Here is a 23860-nt window from a genome sequence, read left to right on the forward strand (position 1 = left end):
TTCATCTGAGTCACTAACATACAATGATCTTGGGCTGCCACCAAAAGTTATCACGGCTGTGCTGGAGTCAGTCCTGGAAGCGGTTAAGCTCCAAACCGTGTTCAATTCAACCACTAAGGAGACCAACTATACTGCAAGGACCAATATAAATCACACCAGCATACTAACAATCTGCTCCAGCATCCTGACCAGCAGTGTTCCCTCTAACAGGGATTCCCAGATGTTGTTGACTACAACTCCCAGCATCCCCAGCTGCAACAGTCTTTGCTTGGGGGTTTATGGGAGTTGTAGTCAACAACATCTGAGAATCCCTGTTCGAGGGAACACTGCTCACCAGCCAGACACCACTGGGAACCCTCCCCTGTGGTCTGTCTTCCCAGCATGTAGTGTTCAGGGATATACTGCCTCTGAACATGGAGGTTCTATTAACGCTCATCACCAGCAGCTGACAGACTTCTCCATGATTTCCTCCACTCAAACAGCAGCACACCATGTGTCATTCACCAGAAAGCCAAAAAACTCAACGTTCTCCCCCTGCCCACTTTTTTTTTTTTAAATTAACAGAAATATCGAGCATAAGAGAATTACAGCAAATTTCTGAAATGGAAAAAAACTTCGCACAATCTTTGCAAATCACACCTTGCCACAGAAACGCTAGGGTTCAAGACGAGCCTAACAGTAATTCTCAAACAGATCCCATCCTCCTGCTGCAGAGAAGCCCGGACCGTCTTCCTCTCGGCCGGGCTGGGGGTGGATTCGAACCTCCGTCACCCAGACCTCTTTGTGTATCCTGGTCTCTCAGGGGAGAGAGCAAGGTTTGGCTGGGAAACACAAGACGGCTAAGGCCTCCGCTTTCAGAGTCACAAGTCACTTGGGAGCAACGGGAGGAGGAAGCAAGAGGGTCACGGGGGCGGTCAAGATGCTGGGATCTTTTCCTGGGAACCCTGCAGCCGGCCACACAGCAAGTTCAGAAGAGGCTCTCCTATGACCTGGCTCCAGCATCCACATCCACGCCCCACAGGATCCTGAGGGCCGCACCTCCATCGCGGCAGAGGCTGCTCAGATCCCCCCCGTCGGCTCCTTAAGAGTGCCCACAGCATCATCTCCCCATCACAAAGCTGGGCTCTTGGGCATCATCTTTCTCCTCTTCCTCGGAAGCCTCGCCGTCCTCTTCTTCGCTGGTCTGCCGGATCGAGGAGTGGTCTGAATCTGCGGCTGTAATGAAGTATGGGAAAGGTAAGGGCAAAGGCTGCTAAGCTTGAGAGCCAGCGTGGTGTAGCGGTTAGAGTGCCGGACTAGGACCAGGGGAGACCTGAGTTCAAATGCCCACTCAGCCATGAGACTAGCTGGGTGACTCTGGGCCAGTCGCTTCTCTCTCAGCCTAGCCTACTTCACAGGGTGGTTGTGAGGAGAAACTCAAGTATGTAGTACACCGCTCTGGGCTCCTTGGAGGAAGAGCGGGATATAAATGTAATAATAATAAATAATAATAATTATTATACACATCTTCGATTTTAATTCTCTAAGGCATACCCATGGCTAATCCCATGTGTGGCAGTTCTCGCAAGAGTTCGGAGAGCTGCTGGATAGGCTAACCACGGGATGGGTGGGAGGGGGGGAAATGGCAACTCTGGCAGCAGCCAGTCGGCTGGCCAGCTAGCCGGTGGGGTGGTTCCGAGAAAATGGCAGTGGCAGGTATGAGGCAGCAGTGGGACAGATGTGACGGGGGAAGGAGGTAGCAGCAGGAAGAACGAGGCGGAAACACGAGGGCGGAGGAAGAACGAGGCAGCAGTGAGCACACGGGCGGGCGTGGGGAACAAGGTGGAAACGGGCGGTCATGGGGGGGGAGAACGGGCGGGCAGGAGGCTGGGGGTGGAGGGAACGATGTAGAAACGGGCGGGTGACAAAACGGCCGACAGCGGGGGGAGGGGGGGCCCGGCGGCGACAGACTAGAGGTGCAGATGCTCTGCGCCCAGCTCAGCTAGTATACATGTATAGGGCAAGTTTAAGGGCAATTTCTAGTTCTGGGTACTGGCGACTTTACAACAGCCAGGCCCTATCAACAGCCGCTTTTGGACTACAACTCCCATAATCCCCAGCCACAGTGGCCAATAGCCAGTGATTATGGGAGTTGTAGGCCAACATCTACATGAGTGCCAAAGTTGAGCAGCCCTGCTCTGGAGGGAAGAGGCCCGCGTGCAGTGACCCATCCAAATGCAAACTGAGACAAACTCTGTTTAGCAAAGGGGACAATTCATACTTCCTACTGTTAGACTGGCTCTTCGCCACAAAGGGAACAGAGGAAGCTGCCATAGACCAAGTTAGAACCTTGGTCCACCTAGCTCAGCATTGTCTACACTGACTGGCAGCGGCTCTCCAAGGTTTCAGGCAGGAGTCTCTCTCCCAGCCCTATCTGGAGATGTTGCCAGGAATTGATCCCGGGACCACCTGCGTGCCAAGCAGATCCTCTTTCACTGAGCTATGGCCCCATCCCCTAAGGGGAATATCTTACAGTGTTCACATGTAGTCCCCATCCAAATGCAAACGAAGACAGACTCTGCTTAGCAAAGGGGACAACTCATATTGACGACCCACAAGACCAGCTCTCCTCCACTTTCCCCACTGTGTGCTGAAAAGGTAATCATCCACCCTCCTCTCTTTTCACTGCAGCCTTTAGCTTCCCTGGAAGATCCCTCCGCCAAAACGCAGGGCACAAGCTAACTGCAGGCCCACTCCACTGATGCTTCACTCATTTCAATTGCACTCCACTCAAGGGAAGCAGGAACGTCCCGTCCGAACAGACTCAACTCGTGAAGGCATATTTCTAGGTTACCTGCGTTCTCGCTCTTTGGTTCCACTTTACTCTTCTTCGTCAACAGTTTCTTCTCTTTCAACTTCTGCCTGTAAAGAAAGGAAGGAAAAATTAAAGAGTGGCAGAGGAACACGTGTGCAAGCGACAGAAGGAGAGACTCAGGCAGTCAGCCCTCCCCCAGAACATTTATTTATTTAAAATATTTCTATACTGGCCAAAACTTGTATCTCTGGGTGGTTTACAATTTCAGGAAGCAACACAGAGAAAGAGTCTCAATTGTAGTGTTTCACAGCAAACTGTACAACTGTGCTGTGTTGTGCTAATCCCACTGTCGTCAATCCAAAAAAAAAAGGCCTGGCTTTTAGTAAGCTTTGAATGTTTTAAATTGTTTTAACTCATTTTAATAGTTTATTTTATTGTGGTTTTATTATGGTTTTATTGTATTGCTGATTCTCAAATCTTTATTGTTATGGTCATTCAACCAGCAAAGTACAAAAGCTTTACACAAAAGCGAGCTTTACAAAACAGCGAATTTGGTCAAATAAAGTAATGAACTGTTAAAACATAAAACAGAGCCATAACGCCCGAGTTCATCCATTACATAAAACAGAGGGCTCCATGCCTTATAATAATAATCTAAAATTTAATTCAATCCAACCCCATATCTTGCTTCTCAACAATCCCATGCTTGGGCAGGAGAAAACGGGGGCGAGCAAAAACGACAGCAGTAGTGGCAATGGAGAGGGCAGGCAGTGGAGGAAACGGCAGCGGGGAGAACTAGAAAGTGCCAGCCAGACTGGCCAGCGAGGGAAAGCAGACTGGGAGGGGGAGAGAGACAGGGAGAATGAGGGGCGCAGATGTTCTGCGCCGGATCAGCTAGTATAAATTAAATGAATAAATAATAAAAAGATAAGGATCCACCTTGCTTCCTGGTTCAGTCAAGACACACTCCCAGACCAAGTGTGGCCAGTGAGAGAGGAAGAGGAAGAAAGGGAGCACTCTCTCCCCTGTCCAAGTTAGCACAGCACACTTTTTTGGGGATTCCGTATCATCCACCAAGAGCAGTTTATTTTTATTAGTTTTACACTTATAGCTCGCTCCTCCTCTGAAGAGCGGTGTATAGGGTTATTATGCTCATCTTCACAACCATCCTGTGAGGTAGGTCAGGCTGAGAGAGAATACCAACCCAGAGCCACTCAGTGAGTTTCATGGCTGAATAGGAATTTGGTACCTAGAAACAAAATGACAAATCCTGATAACATAACGAAAAACAACAGAAACCACAAAATATGTGAATATAAATTATACTGAAAGTAGAATAATCAAATATATATGGTGATCCCTCTAATTGAACTTGTTAGACACTTGAAGAAGACACATTGAAACAGCGTATATTACTGAAAAGCTTGCATTATTTAATCGAATATTTTGTAAAATGTAAAGATTAACTGGTCTATGACCGTAATAAACTCTATCTATCTATCTATCTATCTATTACTGAAAAGCTGTCGTGGTTCCATAGTTTTCAATATTATTGTCTTATTGTGTGTGTGTATATATATATATATATATATATATATATATATATATATATATATATATATATATACTAGTAATATTAAGCCCGTTATATTAACGGGCTAGCTCTTTGGGGCTGGCTGTTCCCTTCTCTCTCCTGCCCCACTCTCCCTCCCTCCCTTCTGCCCCATACTCTTGCCTCTCTTCCCCTCCCTCCCACCCCACTTAAGCCCAGCTGAATCTCTTGCATGTTCCTTTCTCGGCTCTGAACTGTAAGCGCAGCTCACGCTTGGGCTGCTGTTGAAAAAAGCGATTCTGACTGCTTGGTTAACCTTCTCATGCGGCGGCGCACAAAAGCCCAGCTGTGAGTAGCTGCCAAGGACCGGAGGGGAGGAGGCGGAAGAAGCAGCCGCTCCAATGCCCTCTCGCCAGCCCGCCCACCCACCAGCCCGCCCGGGCGACTCCTCCATCCGAACAGGCAGAGTGTTGCGGTGGTTTTGGGTGGGGGGGGTCCTCTTCCCCCTGCCCGGCTTCGGTGGCGCCGCCAGGCCTCGGCCGGCTTCCCCTGCCATCTCTTCCCCCCGCCAGGCTTTGGCGGCGCAGCCTGTGGCCGTTTCAGCGGCAGGGCCAGTCCCGCCGCTGCCGCTTCTGCCCTCCCCAGTCCCCGCTTCTCCTCCTCCCAGACCTGGAGCCAACATGGCCGCCTGGTGCCTGCGGCCGTATCTCCCTCGGACATTCTGGGCATGCGCTCCGCGCATGCCCAGAATGGCCGAGGGAGACACGGGCGCAGAGACACGGGTGCACACCCTGGCTCTTTATTATAGAGGATATTGTTATAAACGTTTCTACTTTCAATATAATTTATATTCGCATATTAGTGGTTTTTGTTGCTTTTGGTTATATCATCAGGATCTGTCATTCTGTTTTTAAAAATACAAAGTTGAACATGGGTATCCGTCCCTGGCCTTACCACCATACCATGCTGGCTCTGACCAGCACGGCCAGTTCCTAGAATGAATGAAGCAATCACTCATTTCATTCGTTCATTCTCTCTCTCAGTACTTGCATTGCAATTTGCCTGGGAGCGTGTTTAACAGTGCTGGGCACCTGGCTCTTGACCCCAGGTGTGGGCCGAAGCCCAAGAAGCCTACTGACTGAAGGTACTCGGGTGTCATCGCTACTGACACTTCAGAGGCATCGGCTGCGATCCGAGCCCTGCTTGATCAGGGGAGGCAGTTTGAGCTCACCGTTTCCGCCTGCGCTTGGCTGTCTGCTCTTCGGCCACCATCTTGTTCTTTTCCAGCTTCTTCTGGTATTCTTCATCCAGTTTTTGCTGCAGGCAATCACAGGGGACATCTCCCATTACAACCCCAACGTCCAGAGGGTAGCCCCCATGCTGCTGAAGACAAACCTTATAGAGAGTCAGACCCTTGGTACATATACAACCAAATACAGAATATTTATATACCGCTTTTCAACAAAAATTCCCAAAGCGGTTTACATAAGATATAAATAATTAAATCAGATTAAATGGCTCCCTGTCCCCAAAGGGCTCACAATCTAAAAAAAGAAACATAAGATAGACACCAGCAACTAAAGAGGAGAGCTGGTCTGGTGGTAGCAAGCATGACTTGTCCCCTTAGCTAAGCAGGGTCTGCCCTGGTTGCATAGGAATGGGAGACCACATGTGAGCACTGGAAGATATTCCCCTTAAGGGATGGAGCCACTCTAGGAAGAGCAGAAGGTTCCATGTTCCCTCCCTGGAAGCATCTCCAAGATGGGGCTGAGAGAGATTCCCGCCTGCAACCTTGGAGAAGCCACTGCCAGTCTGTGAAGACAATACTGAGCTAGATGGACGAATGGTCTGACTCAGTAAATGGCAGCTTCCTATGTTCCTATGTAACAGCCACTGGAGGGATGTTGTGCTGGGGATGGAGAGGGCCAGTTGCTTCCCCACTTCTCTATAAAGAGAATCACCACTTTGAATTCTTTTCAAAGTGCCTCTTTGCTCAGTTAGCTCAGTATTGTCTACACTGAGTGGCAGCAACTCTCCCAACATTTCAGGCCGCAGTCTTTTCCCAGCCCTACCTGGAGATGCTGCCAGGGATTGAACCCGGGGCCTTCTGCAGGTAAGCAGATGCTCTACCACTGAGCTATGCCCCATCCCCTAAGGCAGAGATCTTCACTATTTTTCAAGCGGGGGCCACTGGGCAAAACACCTTCAAAGTGAGAGCCATTTCCCACCAGTATTCCCTCTAAGGTGTGCACATGTGTGGACACACACAAGTTTTTTGATGTCTGCTCAGTTAATTTTAGGTCCCACTCAGGCTGAATCAGGAAGGTCCCATTCTGAATGCACATGCACAAACACTGCCTTGAAATAACTGTTGAAATAAGGGCCTCCCCATCTCTGGCAACTTTTAAAAAGGCATTGAGGACACATCTATTCACCCAGGCTTTTCATTTTTCATTTTCATGAATCTATCGCTTTAATATTTTTAATATTGCATTTTAAATGTTTGTTATGTTTTACATGATTTTAATTGTTAATCAATTTAGTGTCTTAAATGATTTTAATCGTAAACCACCGAGAGATGCAAGTTTTGGGCGGTAGAGAAATATTTAAAATAAAATAATTTTAAAAATAAAATAATTATTCCGGGCACAAAACCTATTCCGTGCACAGATGGAAAAAATAGGAGGGAAACACTGTTCCCCACTATGCTGACCTCTGCATAGTGCTGCGCTTTTCTCAATGCTGGGAAGGCCCTTTAAGAGAGACGGAGCCCTCTCTAAAGAACTCTTATCAGGGAAGTGCTGGGAAGGGGCTACTCTTCTCAGCACTTTGCACACGCCTTTGAAGATGGTGAAGGGGCTCAAGAGGGCGATGTTTCCCTTCAAGGAGCACCCTACTGGCTCTGGCCACAGCACAGCACACCACACTAGGAATGGTCGTCTCCATCTGGTGCCAGAGGGACCGTGCAGAGTATTCCGCTTTGGCCGAAACTCCACCCAGGCCCTATAGCCAATTGGTCATGGGGCTGCACTAAGACCTGACAGGGGTCGCAACTGTTCTCCAGGCCATAAGGGGGAATATCTTGCAGAAAAAAGTGCGCTCACATGCAGCTGCCCATACAAATGCAAACCAGGACAGACCCTGCTTAGCAAAGGGGACACTTCGTACTCGCTACTGCAAGACCAACTCTCCTCCATGAGAGATACGGGGGCTCCAAAACCAGGGTGACCTTTGAGGAACTAGCATGGCTGACGGGCAGAGGTCACCTGGGCTGGCCACAGGTTGCACAGGCCTGAGCCAGTCCAAGGCAAAGGGCTCCTAAGGACAGGGGTTGGCAACCTCTCAGAACGGGCGCACCAAGTGTTTATTCACGGTAATTTAAGATTTTGCATGCTGGTAAGTAATACATTGTAATATTTAAAATCTATTTTAAATAATGGGTATTTAAGAGAACGTCTTCTTCGCCATGAACCCCACTGCCTGTTAAGATCATCTGGAGAGGTTCATCTGCGGTTGCCGCCAACTTGTTTGGCGGCTCCCCAGGAACGGGCCTTCTCCGTTGCTGCCCCTGGACCTTGGATTTCGTTCCCTGTTGAAATAAGAGCCTCCCCATCTCTGGCAACTTTTAAAAAGGCACGGAAGACACACTGATTCACCCAGGCTTTTAGTTTGATTTATAATTTTAATATTTTTAATATTGGGTTTTGAATGTTTTAAATGATTTTAATTGTTAATTGATTTAATGTTTTAAATGATTTTAATTGTAAACCACCCAGAGACGCAGGTTTTGGGAGGTATAGAAATATTGTAAATAAAATAAAATAAAATAAAATAAAATAAAATAATAAATAATGTAGAAGGCCTCTATCTCCATACAGTTAAACCACTGTTGCATTAAAGTGCATAATGCTTTTTAAATGCTTCCTAAGCCTAATTGAAACTAAACTAAAATGCACATCTTGCCAGTTTAGCGTGTTCCAGTGTCATTTACTGGCGATGTTTCTATCATACCTGGTGGCATTTACAATTTTGCATTTTAAAATTTTATTGGCTTTTACAATAGCTCTAAAATCCAACTACATTCATTTATTTGAGTAAGTAAATATTGACTTCCTGCTTACCTGTCTGCGTGGTTCACATTAACTATACATATAAACTATTGCTATAATTCAAAACATACATACTCCACATTGTGACTCGATTTTACCCAACCCAACCTGCTGTTATCAACAATTTTAAAATAAAATGAATGTCCAGTTGAAGCTTTGTTCCTGGACAAGCAGAATTTCTGAGAAACTCCCATCAATTACGTCCATCCTTGGATAGAGCCATGGAGGAATTCCAGGGTGCTTTTCTGGACACGGGGGGGGGGGGGGGAGATAGTCTACCACAGAAGAACCAGCCCTGCTAAATTCAGTGGTGTGGTCTCCTCTCAGGAGACAGTGGGAGAGCTGGTCTAACAGGAGAGCTAGCCTTGGGGTAGCAAGCATGCCTTGTCCCCCTAGCTAAGCAGGGTTCACCCTGGTTGCATCTGAATGGGAGACTTGATGTGTGAGCACTGGAAGAGATTCCCCTGAGGGGATAATGAGGCCACTCTGGGAAGAGCATCTAGGTTCCAAGTTCCCTCCTTGGCAGCATCTCCAAGACAGGGCTAAGAGAGATTCCTGCCTGCAACCTTGGAGAAGCCACTGCCAGTCTGTGCAGACCAGGGATTCTCAATGTTGGGTCCCCAGATGTTACTGGACTTCGACTCCCAGAATCGCTGACGAAAGGCCACTGGGGCTAGGGATTATGGGAGTTGAAGTAAAAGAACATCTGGGGACCCAACGCTGAGAATCCCTGGTGTAGACAATACTGAGCTAGATGGACCAATGGTCTGACTCAGTATATGGCAGCTTCCCAAGTTCCTATGGGTGTGCCACTCAAAATCACTGTGCATGCTGCTTTTATCATCCGTGCCATAGGTTGCCTCCCCCCATCTAGGAGTTTGGTTATGAACATAAGAACAGCTCGCCAGCAACAGGTATCTTGCCTCTGAGGCAGGAGATAACCTATAGCAGTGTTCTCTCTAACAGGGATTCCCAGATGTTGTTAACTACAACTCCCATAACCCCCAAGCAAAAGCCATTACAGCTGGAGATTCTGGGAGTTGTAATCAACAATATATGGGAATCTCTGTTAAGAGGGAACACTGGCCTATAGCCACCAGGTTAGTAGCCAATAATAGGCCTGTCCTCCATGAATTAGTCTAAGCCCCCTTTTAAAGCCAGCCAAACTAGTGACCTTCACCACATCCTGTGGCTGAGAATTCCATAGGTTAATTATGCGCTGTGTGGAAATGGTGCCTGAGCAGAGGGCTCTTGACCCAAAGTGCAGGATCTGGCCCAAGGAGACTACTGACGGAAGATGCCTGGATGCCACTGCTACTGATGCTTCAGCAATCATAGGATTGTTTGTTTAGGGGGCGGATGAATCATTTGACGAAGAAAAGACTGTACCAGAAAGGGAGATCATGCAGCCCAACAAATCAAAACAAAGAGAAATAAATACAGTTACTAAGGCACTGACAGCCATGAGGATCTGAGGGAGAGTCACTGACCTTCTCGGCCATGGCGTCCATAAAATCCTGCCTCTGGTACTCTCGCCGTCGAAGATGCCGGTAAACGTGGAACTCCCCACTGCCAGCTCCAGCACTGGAACCTGTCGGCGACGCAAAAAGAAGCATTATTTATATTTATTTATTATCTGTATACCTCACTCTTCCGCTGTTGAGCCCAGAGCAGTGTATGTAGTTATGTTTCTTCTCACAACAACTCTGTGAGGTAGGTTAAGCCAAGAATCACCCAGTAAGTGTCAGGGCTGATTGAGGATTTGAACTCGGGCCTCCCTGCTCCTAGCCCAACACTCTAACCACTACACCACACTGGCATTACACTCTACAGTTGAGCTATGGATGAATGTTGAATATGAAGCAGGGAAGCTCGGAGGTTTTTATCTCTGCTCAGGACTCAGTTGGTGACCTTGGGCATGTTTCTCTTGATTTAGGAAGTGGGAGACCTGCCGAGACTTTCCTCTGAGGAAGCTACATTCCAATCGAATCACCGCATATATGCAGTCCTGACAACGGGAGACCCAAGTTCAAATCCCTGTTTATCTCTCCATGCCAATCTGGACATTGATTTTAGGCATGCAGATTCAGAAGCATGAATCACTCACTCTTCTGAATCTCCACATTTACAGTCATAACTCCACACACTGTTTCAAAACATGGGGATTCAAAAGTGCAAATGATTCACAGCAAACACCCAGAGAAACAGAAACGCTTTGGATATATTAACCAAAAAATATTTGAGAGTCAAAAGAGCCAAGAAGTTTCAAACCTCTTCTCCCACTTGACATCCTAAGAAAAATATCTGAGAACCCAGTATATTTTCCTTCCCATTCTCCCACATACCTTTACGAGCACATCACTTAAGCCAAGAAGTCACTTAAGAATAGCAACGTACCCATCACATCTCTGACAAATTCCGGAGGTGGACGGGGCGCCCATTCGTTGAGTTTCTCAGGAATTGGAACAGTCTTATCCTGCAACAAGAAATGAGCAACACTCTGATATTTTCCCCTAGAAGAGAGCAATTCTTCCACATTCTTACAAAATAGCAGATCTCAACAGCCACAGAAAGGCTCCAGCAAGAACTGATCTTTTCATCCAAGTATTTTATTAGGCTCCTGTCTACTTGTATCTAGACAAGCAGAAGAGTCTCACCACGTATGTGTAAATGTTATCAAACAGCCGGCAGGTTCTCCTGCTGAACCACAGGAGCTGATTTGACAGTCCTCAGAGGCCACACACAAGCACAGGAGGGCAGAGAAATGGGTTGAGGCTCTCATAGGAATACAGGAAGCTGCCTTATACTGAGTCAGACCACTGGTCCACCTAGCTTAGTATGGTCTACACTGACTGGCAGCAGCTTTTCCAAGGTTTCATGCAGGAGTCTTTCCCAGCCCTACCTGGAGATGCTGCCAGGAACTGAACCTGGGACCTTCTGCATGCAAGCATGCTCTTCCACTGAGCTAAGCCCCCATTCCTTAGGGGAAGATCTTATAATGCTCACATGTGGTCTCCCATCCAAATGCAAACCAAGGCAGACCCTGCTTAGGAAATGGGATAATTCATGCTCACTGTCACATGAGCAGCTCTCTTCTCTTTCAAGTATAATTCCCCCAATGTGGTAACTAGACCCATATATAGGGGCAGAAGGCCCTCCCCCCACCCAAGGATTTCAGGGTAGAACTAAGTAACTAGAACTAACCGAGTCTGGAAGAGACTGGAACACTTCAGTCTCCCACATATGTCCACAGGAATTTTAAAAAATGGTGCAATTTATGAATTGATTGCATTATGTTTGCCCAATCACTCCTTGGTTAAGAAATGTCCTATCTACACATCATGTTCAATGCGCATACAATTTGTTCACGTGTACAGATCTGTTGACATGTACAGTTACGTTCAACACACATATAGCAATACACTTCTTCTGTGTACCCAGGTTCACAAGTGAACACACGTACAGTCTTTCACACAGAAGAACCTAGATATATGTACAATGTAATGTCCAAACAGGGCTAGGCAGAGCTATGAACCAGGAAGTCACCAATTTGAATCTCAGCTCTGCTATGAACTCACCAGGTAGGCCTTGGGCACACCAAGAGCGTACAAAGTGCTGTTAAGCATTACAAAAATGATAAATATTATTTTTTATGATTAACTTTAAGAATTGTGCCCAAGGTGACGTATGCTACAACCACTATGAATACATAGCCTAACTAAAGCCATGATACTAGCTTCAGGTGTCGTTGTTCAGTTGTTGTGAAGAGAAACATAAGTATGTAGTACACTGCTCTGGGCTCCTTGGAGGAAGAGCGGGATATAAAATGTAAAATAACTAACTAACTAACTAACTAAATAAATAATAAAGTTAAACTAAAAGAAATTTGTTTGCAGCTGTTTCAGACAACTGAACTGAGAACTTAAAACCACGCTTTAAAAAAAAAAATAGCAGCAGGGAATAGGGTCAGGCAGATTATCCCAAAGCAAAGGACTCATCCAAAAGTCTGGGTAAGGATGACCAAATTATGCCCACCTCATAGGGTTCTCGAGAAAATAACATGGTGTGTGTGTGTGTGTGAGGGGCGGTTCCCCGAGTTCCTTGAACAAAGGAATAAAAAAGTAAATAAGAACAATACAACACACACACACCCCACTTCCAAGCGGGAAAGTACAAGGACAGAATGCCCTGCCAAGGGAACTGGTTAGACAAGATGTCAGGGCACCCATATCTAAAAGAAGACAGGTGGGAGGTCAGGATGGGACTAGTAAGGCAGGGGCACCACGGAGGATGTGGGGAAAACCATCCCCATAGACAAAAACTGACTGGGATTATTGTGGGCGGGGGGGAGAAGCACACCTGCCGCCCCCTTAGTAAGTGAATGAGGCAGGACCCCCACAGGTCCTGAGACAGGTGGGGGGGGGATCCACAAGACTGAGGTGCCTCCTTCTTCTTTTTCTCCCCCCACCCACAAAAAAGACTTTCAGGGAGGACTGCCTCATTCCCCCTTATGCCTCACGGGGCATAAGGGGGAATCTGTGGGGCGGAGGCTGTCCTTTATCCCTCCTCCACCTCAAGGGCAGAAAGGGCTAAGGACCTTTCAGGCCAGGGCAGGGTCCCAGGAGAACCTGCAGTACCCCCACCCTAAATGGAAACTAACTGGGATTCAGAGACTGTTGGGGGGGGGGGGTTTGAGAAGAAGGATCTTACCCACCCCACTCTTTGGGGGGAGGGAGGAGCCCCGCCCACCCCTGGCTAGGCCCCGCCCCTCACCGGGTTCCTCATGAGCCTCTCCAGCTTGAGGCGCTGCTCCTCCGCCGCGCTCCGCGGAATGACCAGAGGCTGCGGCTCTTTGCGAGGCCGCATCGACCGTGTCGGGTGCCCAGCCGCCATCCTGCCCCCGTCCGCACCCCTCGTCGCAAGAAGCCGCGGCCCCGACCGATGACGTCACGGAGGGCGACGGTCAGAGAGAGGGGAATCTTCGCGGAGAAGGGAGGGCAGTAGGCGGCGGCGGCGCGAGCTTGGCCACGCCCCTTCGGCAGGCTATGGCTAGGTAGGCGGGGCTGCCTAATATGCAGGCAGGGCGGCCTCCGGAAGGCGGGCGGGAAGAATAGCGGGGGCAGTGGGGGTGGGGAAGAGGAGGGATTTCCCAGAAGCCCTCGCGGCAGACATTGGTTCAAGGTGGGACTTTTAAGCGCTTCCATGCAAAAAAAGGCTGCAAAGGAAACCCTTCGGGGGAGGCAAACAGACACAGTGAGTGAAAACACACAGGCCTCTGTGTGAACAACGGACATAGGCCTATGTGGGAGGAAATGCATTTTATGAGGCCTTACTTCATAGCTACAGAACAGGGGTGGGAGACTCTCAGATGCAGGGGTTGAGGCAGTGGCACATCAAGTCCAATTTATCTGCTAAGCTGTGGCGGTGGGAAGGGCATGACTGTGGAGATGATTTCTATGCCAGATACAGGGGTCTAGCTGTAATTGAGCGCATGGGTACAAAGAACCCCTTGCAAAGTGGGCGGGGGACTCCTGGGACAAACATGGCCGCCTCTCCCTTAGCTAAACCCCTGACCAGATATCAGATTACCCAGATAATAGCAAAATGATACCCTAAAATAAGGTAAACAATTTTTATCTTGTATGTCAGACTCTCTCTCTCTCTCTCTCTCTCTGTATACATATGTATGTATCAAGATAGGACTATTGACGCTTTTGAACTGTGGTGCTGGAAAGGCTTCTGAGGAGACCATGGACAGCCAGGAAAACAAACCAATGGATCCTAGAACAAATCAATCCAGAATTCTCACTCAAGGCACAAATGACCAGGCTCAAACTATCATACTTCGGACCCATTAGGCAAAGATCCAGCTCCCTTGAGAAGTCCATAATGCTGGGAAACATTGAAGGAAAGAAGACGACGATGACCAGCAGCAAGGTGGATAGACTCAATGACAACAGCAATGAATGCACCACTGAGAGACCTTCAAGGCCAAGTTGAAGACAGATCATCCTGGAGAGAATCTAACTACGTGGTTGCTAAGAGCTGACACCAATTTGACGGCACTTAATCCATCAATGTATGTATAACATATACCATATACACACTTGCTCCGGTTTCTCAAGTGGAGGTAGCAGCCAGAAGCACTTTTATCAGCATCAGTTGATTCGTCAGCTACATCCATTTTTGGAGACAAATGAGCTTAAAACAACAGTGCACATGCTGGTAACCTCCAGGCTGGACTACTGTAATGCATTCTATGTGGGGCTGCCTTTGGACGTAGTCCAGAAACAACTGGTACAGAACGCAGCAGCCAGGTTGGTTTCTGGGACAATGCGAAGGGACCATGTAACACCGATTCTGAAAGAATTGCACTGGCTGACCCTATGTTTCCAAGTGAAATACAAAGTGCTGGTCATTACCTACAAAGCACTGAATGGCTTAGGTCCAGAGAACCTCAAGAGAGCAACCCCTTTTGTCATGGACCCTGCTGCCTATTAAGATCATCTGGGGAGATCAGGTTACTGTTGCCACCAGCTCATCCGGGAGCTCCCTGCCTTCTCTGTGGCTGTCCTAGGGCTTTGGAATGCACTTTCTGTCAAAATAGGAGTGTCCCCATCTCCTATTGCTTTTAAAAAGACCCCTAACACACACAGGCTTTTAATTAGAACTTTAAACTGTTTGTTTTTATCCTGTGCAATTACCAGGAGAGTTGGTCTTGTGGTAGCAAGCATGACTTGTCCCCTTAGCTAAGCAAGGCCCGCCCTGGTTGCATATGAATGGGAGACTTGATGGGTGAGAGCACTTTAAGATATTCCCCTTAGGGGATGGAGCTGCATCTAGGTTCCATGTTCCCTCCCTAGCAGCATCTCCAAGAAAGGGCTGAGAGAGATTCCTGCCTGCAAGCTTGGAGAAGCCGCTGCCAGTCTAGATGGACCTATGATCCAACTCAGTATATGGCCGCTTCTTATGTTCATTCTCTGATTTTTTTAAAATTCTGTTAAAGTGTTTTGTTTTAATTTTTTAATATATTAATTTGGATTGGATTATGTACGCCACCTAATGGCGCAACGGGGAAATGACTTGAGTAGCAAGCCAGAAGTTGCTGGTTCGAATCCCCGCTGGTCTGTTTCCCAGACTATGGGAAACACCTTTTAAATGAGCCCCTGGTGGCGCAGTGGTAAAACTGCTGCCCTGTAACCAGAAGGTTACAAGTTCAATCCTGACCAGGGGCTCAAGGTTGACTCAGCCTTCCATCCTTCCGAGGTCGGTAAAATGAGTACCCAGAATGTTGGGGGCAATATGCTAAATCATTGTAAACCGCTTAGAGAGCTTCCAGCTATAGAGCGGTATATAAATGTAAGTGCTATTGCTATCAGGCAGCAGCGATATAGGAAGATGCAGAAAGGCGTCATCTTATACTGTGTGGGAGAAAGCAATGGTCAACCCCTCCTGTATTCTACCAAAGACAACCACAGGGCTCTGTGGGCGCCAGGAGTCAACACCGACTCGCCAGCACTTTTTTTACACGGCCTACAGAACACACACACACACATCTGTGATTATATGCATGTACATATATATGTATATTTGTGTACACACACACAATCATAAAAAAGTTGTAAAGTTTCTACACCTTTCACAAGGCCCTCAAGATGCCCAATGAAACAGTCGCTTAAAAACTGATTAAAATCCACACCAGACAATTAAATTACGGCCAATTTAACAACAGCAACTGAAGACAAAATGCTGCCTCAGCCCAGGCCAGAATCCTGGGGGGAAAAGATCAGATCTTGGCCTACTTTCTAGAAGTTTTTAAAGAAACGAATAGGCCCGACTGCTGTACCCAAACCAGGAATTTCTCTTTCAAAAAGTGTAGGGATGCCAACATTCCAGGATCGGCCTGGAGTTGGCTTCCATCTTCGAATTGGATAGAATTGGAATTCCATCCCATTCAAAGACAGCTTCCACCTTTGAATTGAGATTCAAATGGCACATTACTGGAGAAAATATTGGCGGTGGCAAGTGGCGGGGAACAGAATTCACTGTTTGTGCCACTGCCATTTGGTATTCCGAGGTATCCATGTCTCCGTACATGGAGGTTTCATTTCTAACTATCGTGACTAACAAGAATAAAAGAAGAGCTATTCTGAATCTGATCAAAAGCGTCATCAGATTCAGCATCCAGTTTCCAATAGTAGCCAAGCGGATGCTTCTAAAAAATCCATAAAATGGGGATCAAGGGAATGACTCTCTCCCACTATTGCATTCCACTGTAATTGCTTCAACCATCTTAATTTTGCCCGCCAGAGGGCACCGTGATACTAATTTTCACTGTTATCTCTGTTGTCAGAAAGGATCCATTCAGTTCTGTGGTGTGCGAAATAGGAGGTAGTCAATTCCCTTAGTCCATGCTAGAGAACAGGAAATAGTCAGGATTCTTCTCAGTGTGCAGGCAAAAAGAGAAAGGAAGGGTTAAAGTGCAATTCCCACTGAAGTTCCCTTGCCAAGCATACAGAAAGCAAATATTTTTTACTGTTCAATGGAGGATTAAAGTACCGCACTTTACAAAGCAGAGTATGCCGTTTTGACAGAAGTGTAAACGGGTTTCTGTTGACACTGATATGTCATGTGGAGGAAAAGGAAAAGGAAACTGTGTTCACACAACTAGGGTGAATGCAGTTTATAGGATAGTTAATTTTTCCTTACCCTTTCGAAAGGAATTCTTCCAAATTTGGAAATCCTAACTGAAATGAATGCTGTGATTTTAAGGGCGTGCTTTTAAAACGTGCAAGAACATCCTCCTTTTCCCTGTTCTCTTCTGCATCAATAACTGCTTAAACAGGAATCAAAGAGTAGGAATAAGTGGACAGTTTTCACAATGTAAAGAAGAAGTGGAGTCTTTCCACGGAGCTATACTGGGACCAGTGCTTTTAAACTGTCATCATGTTCCTGCAAACATGCCTTATGGCCTGTATTAATTTAACCATACAATAGGAACACAGGAAGCTGCCATAAACAGAGTCAGACCCTTGGTCCATCTAGCTCAGTATGGTCTACTCTGACTGGCAGCAGTGTCTCCAAGGTTTCAGGCAGGAGTGTCTCCCAGCCCTACCTAGAGATGTTGCCAAGGACCTTCTGGACCTGGGACCTTCTGCATGCAAGCAGATGCTCTGCCACTGAGTTGTGGCCCCAGTCCCTAAGGGGAGTACCTTACAATAGTGGTTTTTAACATGGAGTCCTCCAGATGTTGCTGAACTACTGGGAGTTGTAGTTCAACAACATCTGGAGGACCCCACATTAAGAACCACCGCCTTACAACATTCACGTGTAATTGCCCATCCAAATGCAAACCAAGTCAGACCCTGCTTAGCAGAAGGGACAATCCACACTTGCTACCACAAGACCAGCTCCCCTCCCCTTTGGGTGTTCTTCGCCACTCCGTCATCCTACCAATCCTCTCCCAGCTAAAGTCATTTGATCGACCACCTCCTACACGTCATTCTTTGAACCCCACAGGAAAGCTTGACATTTTGTACTTTAAAAAGTCTCCTATTATTCCAATCATGCTATTTCAGCACTCTCATACCATCCCACACCCTCACCCGCATATGATAGAAGCTGGCCTTCTGCCCCCATCCTTACCAGCATGTTATTGGCCTTTTGTGTGTGCATAATTTAAATCTGTATTAATAGAATATAAACATAAACCAATATTTCTATCTCTATCTCACTTCAGATAATTTCCCCTTTTTCAAGATTAACACATTCATTTTGAACAACCTTCCCAGAAAAATTGTCCAAGAGCAAATTCCAAAGCAAATTTCCATGATTCTTTGGAAGGAAGTAATGATGGTTAGATAAAAACAGAAATCCCCAGGACCTCAGCTCCTCATAGAATTGGAGTTCCCAGGATTCCTTGGAGAAAGCAAAAATGACATCACCAGTTGGTATCTGTGCTATAGTCACACTTTTCAAGATCTCAGTTGGCAAGATCTCGAACGGACCCGCTACTACAACAAATATTTACAGGCCGCTTGTTGACAAAAGTTCTCCAAGACCTCTTAGGAAATTCTGCCTTCCATTTTCCAGCAAACCCAAGGAAATATTTATATATGTGCTAACTTATTGAAAAGCTTGTTTTATTTGCAAAAAAGAAAGAAAGAAAAGAAAATCTAAAACCCAGAACACCACTTTTCTTTCCATTTCGTTTACACGGTTGGTTTTGTAAAATTAATTTATTCTACAACACGTTAAAACTGTTTTCACATTTTTCTTTTTAAAATTGTATTTACAAATTAATATCTCTGTTTCCACCTCCTTCAGTTCCCCACCCCCGTCCCCCTCATTCTGACTAGCACAGAAGCAACAAATTTAGAAAAAGTCTAAGGGGACGACCCCCTCACAGCGTTCTTGTCTGCCTGGCAATTCTCCAAGGAAGAGTCCCAACAGTTAAGGTGACCATAGCTCACCTGAGCACCAAGGGTCCCTTGCTTTGGGGGACAAATGGAAAAACAGGACTGTATCCAAATAATTTATCTACAAAGGCCCCCACCCCTGTCACATTGTATCAGGTGTCCATATTGCAAAGCATTTGCCAGAATATTGCATCTGTGTATTTTGCGGCCTCGATACTTTTGACGACAGCATTTGTCCTTTAGTTTGTTGGCGGCTTCAATTCTTGCTTTGGGAGTCGGGGGAATTTGCCTCTTGGTCTGACAGCTTATTTCATTGATTCGACGCTCTAAGAGCAGCTGCCAATCATCCGCCACTCTTCAGAAATGTCTTAAAAAGGAAGAGGTGCAATCAACCACCCACCCTTTGGCCACCGATGGAGAGAGACATCACTTCCTTCCAGGGTTTCCCTGGCTGGAAAAAGAGAACCACGACTGGGCCCGAGGGTTATGGATACAGCCATGAAGTGGTCCTAACAAAAACAGATTTGGTGTTATTTGGGGTAGTTTCACAACCTAAATTCTAAGCTCTCAATTTGTGGTCTTGGCCTACTGATTGACTGCCACCCCAAGGAGTCACTCTTGAACCTGGATAAGGGTAAAGTGGAGCAGCCAGAACTATGAATATCTTTAGCCAATTTAACAAGGATTCTTATGAATGGTTTAACTAGGGGGGAAACGCCCGATGTAAGCAGTACCCCCAGAGACCACTAAACACCTACAGGGAGAATTAAGAGAAACCCACAGGAGGTGGGGAGCAGTGATCTCGGAGCCCGTTTCTTTGCTTGCGACCTGGCTCTGCCCTCCAAATGCCACCCTTGACCCGAATGATCCCTGGAACCAAGCCAGTTATAGCAGCAACTAACCACAAGGAGGCCCAGTCCCAAAGAACCACCCTTTACTCTGCACTTCCTGTTTTCCCATTAAATGTGGCCATTTGGGTGGAACCAGCTAACTGCGGAGTTTCCTTGAGACCAAGTCAGAAATAGGCTATTCTCCCTCTGGCCGCATCACACTTCGGCCACCCAGATGGCAACATCTTCTGGTGTCCTCTTAGCTCTGCAGCTAGGTAGGAGTCTGCATCTACCACCCCTCCTATGTGGCTCAGATGTTGGGACCCGGAAGGGAATGAGTCCGTTGATTTATTTATTTTTTGCCCATTTAAACACGTTTTTTGCTGTTCCTCGGCATTGTATCCAGTACTTCTGTAATCCAGTACTTCTGTGACGGCCTGTGGCTGACGGAAAAGCAAAACTGAGCAGGACTGAAAAGGGCCACTTTGAGTTGGTAGCATTCTGCACAGAGGGGAGGAAGTGGGGGGCAAAAGAAAGGGAAGTGAGTTCTTTGCAGGTTGCAGAAATGAGAGCGTGGTGCCCTCTTCCAGAGACCAGGGAACTACTGTGGTGTGAATGTAGCCAAACTGAAGGTCAAGATCTCAAGGAGCCAGGAAGTCAGGGCTGCATCGGCTGAGCAACTGCAAGCCAACCGTTCCCAAGGGGCAGAAAGAACAGGACCCCAAAAGCCACTCCACCCGCACAGCCGATCAATAGAAAGAGTACTGGTTCTCCACCGCTCTGGTTCTACTGCGGGAGCCCTCGCTCTCGTGGTAATCCTCTGCGCCCATGGCCGAGGAATCAAAGAGGCGCTCCGTGCTGTTGCTTCGGCTGCGGGTCCCCTCCATCCGATGGTACAGCGAATGACTGGCCGAGGAGGAGGAGGAGGAAGAGGCGGTGCCCTCCGAAGGGGAGGCCGGCTGAAAGGTGCCTGGGACGAAGATGGAGAAGTAGTGTTGGGACTGGAGGTCGTTTCTGCAAGTGGGCTGCTGGGATGCCACCGCTGGGGGTGGGTTGGCCTCTAGAAGGGAGGAAAAGGTGTGTGGGGGAGGACCTTCATGAAGTTATCAGACACAGTGGCGTAAACAAAGATTTCACCCTCAAGACACTGGCCCGGTTCACACGACCATTTGGATCTAGCTTTAAGGTGGGTTACCACCACCCGCGTGACTGGGCGAACCCTCGCCAAGGTGGTTTATGGCCTGGGATGAATCTGAGTTTCCTGCTTTGACATGGGTTCAACCATGCAAATGGCAGTAACTCACATTAAACTTAGATTTGAATGATTGTGTGAACCAGGCCACTAAGTAGACTGACAGCATTATAGATTCCATTCTGCCCACCCCGGATCTATTGGATTACTCTTTCAGGCTGCCTTCATAAACGTCTTCTTCACACAGTGGCTATTCCACAGGGCCTGCTTCTTTCCAGACCTTTGGCTATGTGTGTTGCAACATATATGAATGGCAAGCAATCCTTTTTAAATTTTAGCAATAATCCCGAGATATTACACATGTATATCCCACTTTTACTCCAAAGAGCCCAGAGGTGTGTACATGCTTATGTCGGCCCCAAGAAATTTAGGACTGACAAAAGGGAGTACTTTTCCACACAACGCATGATCAGCCTATGGAATTCTTTGCCACAAGATGTGATGACAGCCAACAGTCTGGACAACTTTAAGAGAGGTTTAGTTAAATTCATGAAGGAGAGGTCTATCAACGGTTACTAGTCTAAGGGCTGTAGGCCACCTCCAGCCTCAGAGGCAGGATGCCTCTAAATACCAGTTGCAGGGGAGCAACAGCAGGAGAGAGGGCATGCCCTCACCTCTTGCCTGTGGGCTTCTCAGAGACTTGAGAGCATGAATTGCCCCCTTTTGCTAAGCAGGGTCTGCCAACGTGGTGTAGTGGTTAGAATGCTGGACTAGGACCGGGGAGACCAGAGTTCAAATCTCCATTCAGCCATGAGACTTGCTGGGTGACTCTGGGCCAGTCACTTCTCCCTCAGCCTAACCTACTTCACAGGGTTGTTGTGAGGAGAAACCTAAGTATGTAGTACACTGCTCTGGGCTCCTTGGAGGAAGAGCGGGATACAAAATGTAAAACAAATAAATTTGGATGGGTGACAACATGTGAGCGCTGTAAGATATTCCCCTTAGGGGGATAGGGCCATAGCTCAGTGGGAAAGCATCTGCTTGCCTGGAGAAGGTCCTAGGTTCCCTCCCTGGCAGCATCTCCAAGGTAGGGCTGAGAGAGATTCCTGCCTGCAACCTTGGAGAAGACGCTGCCAGGTCAGTAGACAATACTGAGCTAGATGGGCCAAGAGTCTGACTCGATAGAAGGCAGCTCCCTGTGTTCCTAACATAGCACATTTGACAAGGTTCCCAGTTCCCTCCCTGGCAGCATCTCCAAGGTAGGGCTGAGAAAGACACCTGCCTGCAACCTTGGAGAAGCTGCTGCCAGTCTGTGAAGACAATACTGAGCTAGATGGACCAAGGGCTGACTCGGTAGAAGGCAGCTTCCTGTGTTCCTATGAGATGCTGCCAGTCTGGGTAGACAATACTGAGCTAGATAGACCAAGGGTCTGACTCAGTATATGGCAGCTTCCTATGTTCCTATGTCAAGCTTGAAGCTTAGCCACAACAGCCCCTAGAGGTCATGGCACCAAGGCACAAATCTACGGCATCTCAAACTTCGATCTGCTGCTGAGGGCGCCATCTTCCGCCGGGTCAGCTGGCAGAGTTCCAACTAGCAACCCACGCTTCAATCAATGCAAGGGATTTCAAGTGATGAACGGAGACTCCTGAAAAGCCCCACTGATGTTTACAGCAGCAGGCAAACTCTCTGGACAGCCATAGCACCACTTCGGCCGTTGTTTTCAGCTTGACTAGGAAGCAGGCCCTCCAGCCCAGACAGATCATCTATCAACGTTCCTCCCTTGGCCCCCCAAAGCCTCCCCCTTTCAGGATGATGAATCCTTCCTACACCAGCCCACTGAACTCACAAGTAATAAAAGCTTGCCCAAGAGGAACAGCATCTGGACATGAATTCTCTCGCCCTGCCTCAACAAGCACAGGCAACAGTCCCTTCAGCTCATCCTTCACTGACAGAGAAGAAGGCATGGGCCACCCTTCACAACTGAGGAAGCTGTCGTATACCAGGTCAGACCGTTGGTCCGTATGGCTCAGTATTGTCTCTACACCATGCCTGGTCAGCTTCGGCCCTCCTGCAGATGTTGGCCTACAACTCCCATACTCCCCAGCTATTGTGGCGGGGAATTCTGGGAGCTGTAGTCCAAAAAATAGCGGGGGGGGGCACAGTGCAAAGTTCAGTAGGCCTGGTCCACACTGACCGGCAGTGGTTCTCCAAGGTTTCAGGTGGGCGTCTTTCCCAGTTCTAAGTGGAGATGCTGCGAGAGATTGAACCGGGAGCCTTCTGCATGCAAAGCAGACACTCTCACACTGAAATACGGCCCCATCCCCTAAGGGGGAATATCTTACAGCAGACAGCGTTCACAGGTCGTTGCCCATCCAAATGCAAACTAAGCCGGACCCTGCTTAGTAAATAGGGACCCACAGGATCAGCTCTCCTCCCCTAAGAAGATTCCCAGTTTTAACTGGGAAGGTTAGGAACATGGGAAGCTGCCATATACTGAGTCAGACCATTGGTTCACCTAGCTCAGTACTGTCTACACCAGGGATTGTCAACGCTGGGTCCCCAGATGTTACTGGACTTCAATTCCCATAATCCCCAACAAAGGCCACTGAGGCTGGGGATTATGGGAGTTGAAGTCCAATAACATCTGGAGACCCAACGTTGAGAACCCCTGTTCTACACCAGGGATTCTAAGTGTTGGGTCCCCAGAAGTTATTGGACTTCAACTCCCATAGTCCCCAACCAAAGGCCACCGAGGCTGGGGATTATGGGAGTTGAAGTCCAATAACAGCTGGGGACCCAACGTTGAGAACCCCTGGTCTACATGGACTGGCAGGGGCTCTCCACCATTTCAGGCAGGAGCCTTTCCCAGCCCTACCTGGAGATGCTGCCAGGGGCTGAACCTGGGACCTTCCGCATGCCAAGCAGATGGTCTACGACCAAGCTACGGCCAACACTCTTACC

General features: G+C 47.7%; 2 protein-coding genes across 5 annotated transcripts in view; both read right to left on the reverse strand.

Annotated features, from left to right (window-relative positions):
* Positions 1-538: 538 nt before the first annotated feature.
* On the reverse strand, positions 539-13478 carry PRKRIP1 (PRKR interacting protein 1). The gene is made up of 6 exons (XM_053275550.1): positions 13229-13478; positions 10853-10931; positions 9946-10046; positions 5578-5663; positions 2834-2901; positions 539-1215 (listed from the first exon to the last, which is right to left on the reverse strand). The coding sequence occupies exons 1-6, from the start codon at positions 13346-13348 to the stop codon at positions 1100-1102; spliced, it is 570 nt and encodes a 189-aa protein (XP_053131525.1). The 5' UTR covers positions 13349-13478; the 3' UTR covers positions 539-1099.
* A 5102-nt stretch (positions 13479-18580) lies between these two features.
* The window catches only part of SH2B2 (SH2B adaptor protein 2), a 107816-nt gene continuing 102536 nt past the window's right edge, over positions 18581-23860 (reverse strand). For all 4 annotated transcript variants that reach the window (XM_053275065.1, XM_053275069.1, XM_053275067.1 and 1 more), the window contains one exon: positions 18581-20763. In XM_053275065.1, the coding sequence (XP_053131040.1) occupies positions 20453-20763 (311 nt within the window). In that variant the 3' untranslated portion in view covers positions 18581-20452. The remainder of the gene's footprint in view (positions 20764-23860) is intronic.

This window comes from Hemicordylus capensis, chromosome 12 (assembly GCF_027244095.1).
Source record: "Hemicordylus capensis ecotype Gifberg chromosome 12, rHemCap1.1.pri, whole genome shotgun sequence".
Classification (NCBI taxonomy): Eukaryota; Metazoa; Chordata; class Lepidosauria; order Squamata; family Cordylidae; genus Hemicordylus; species Hemicordylus capensis.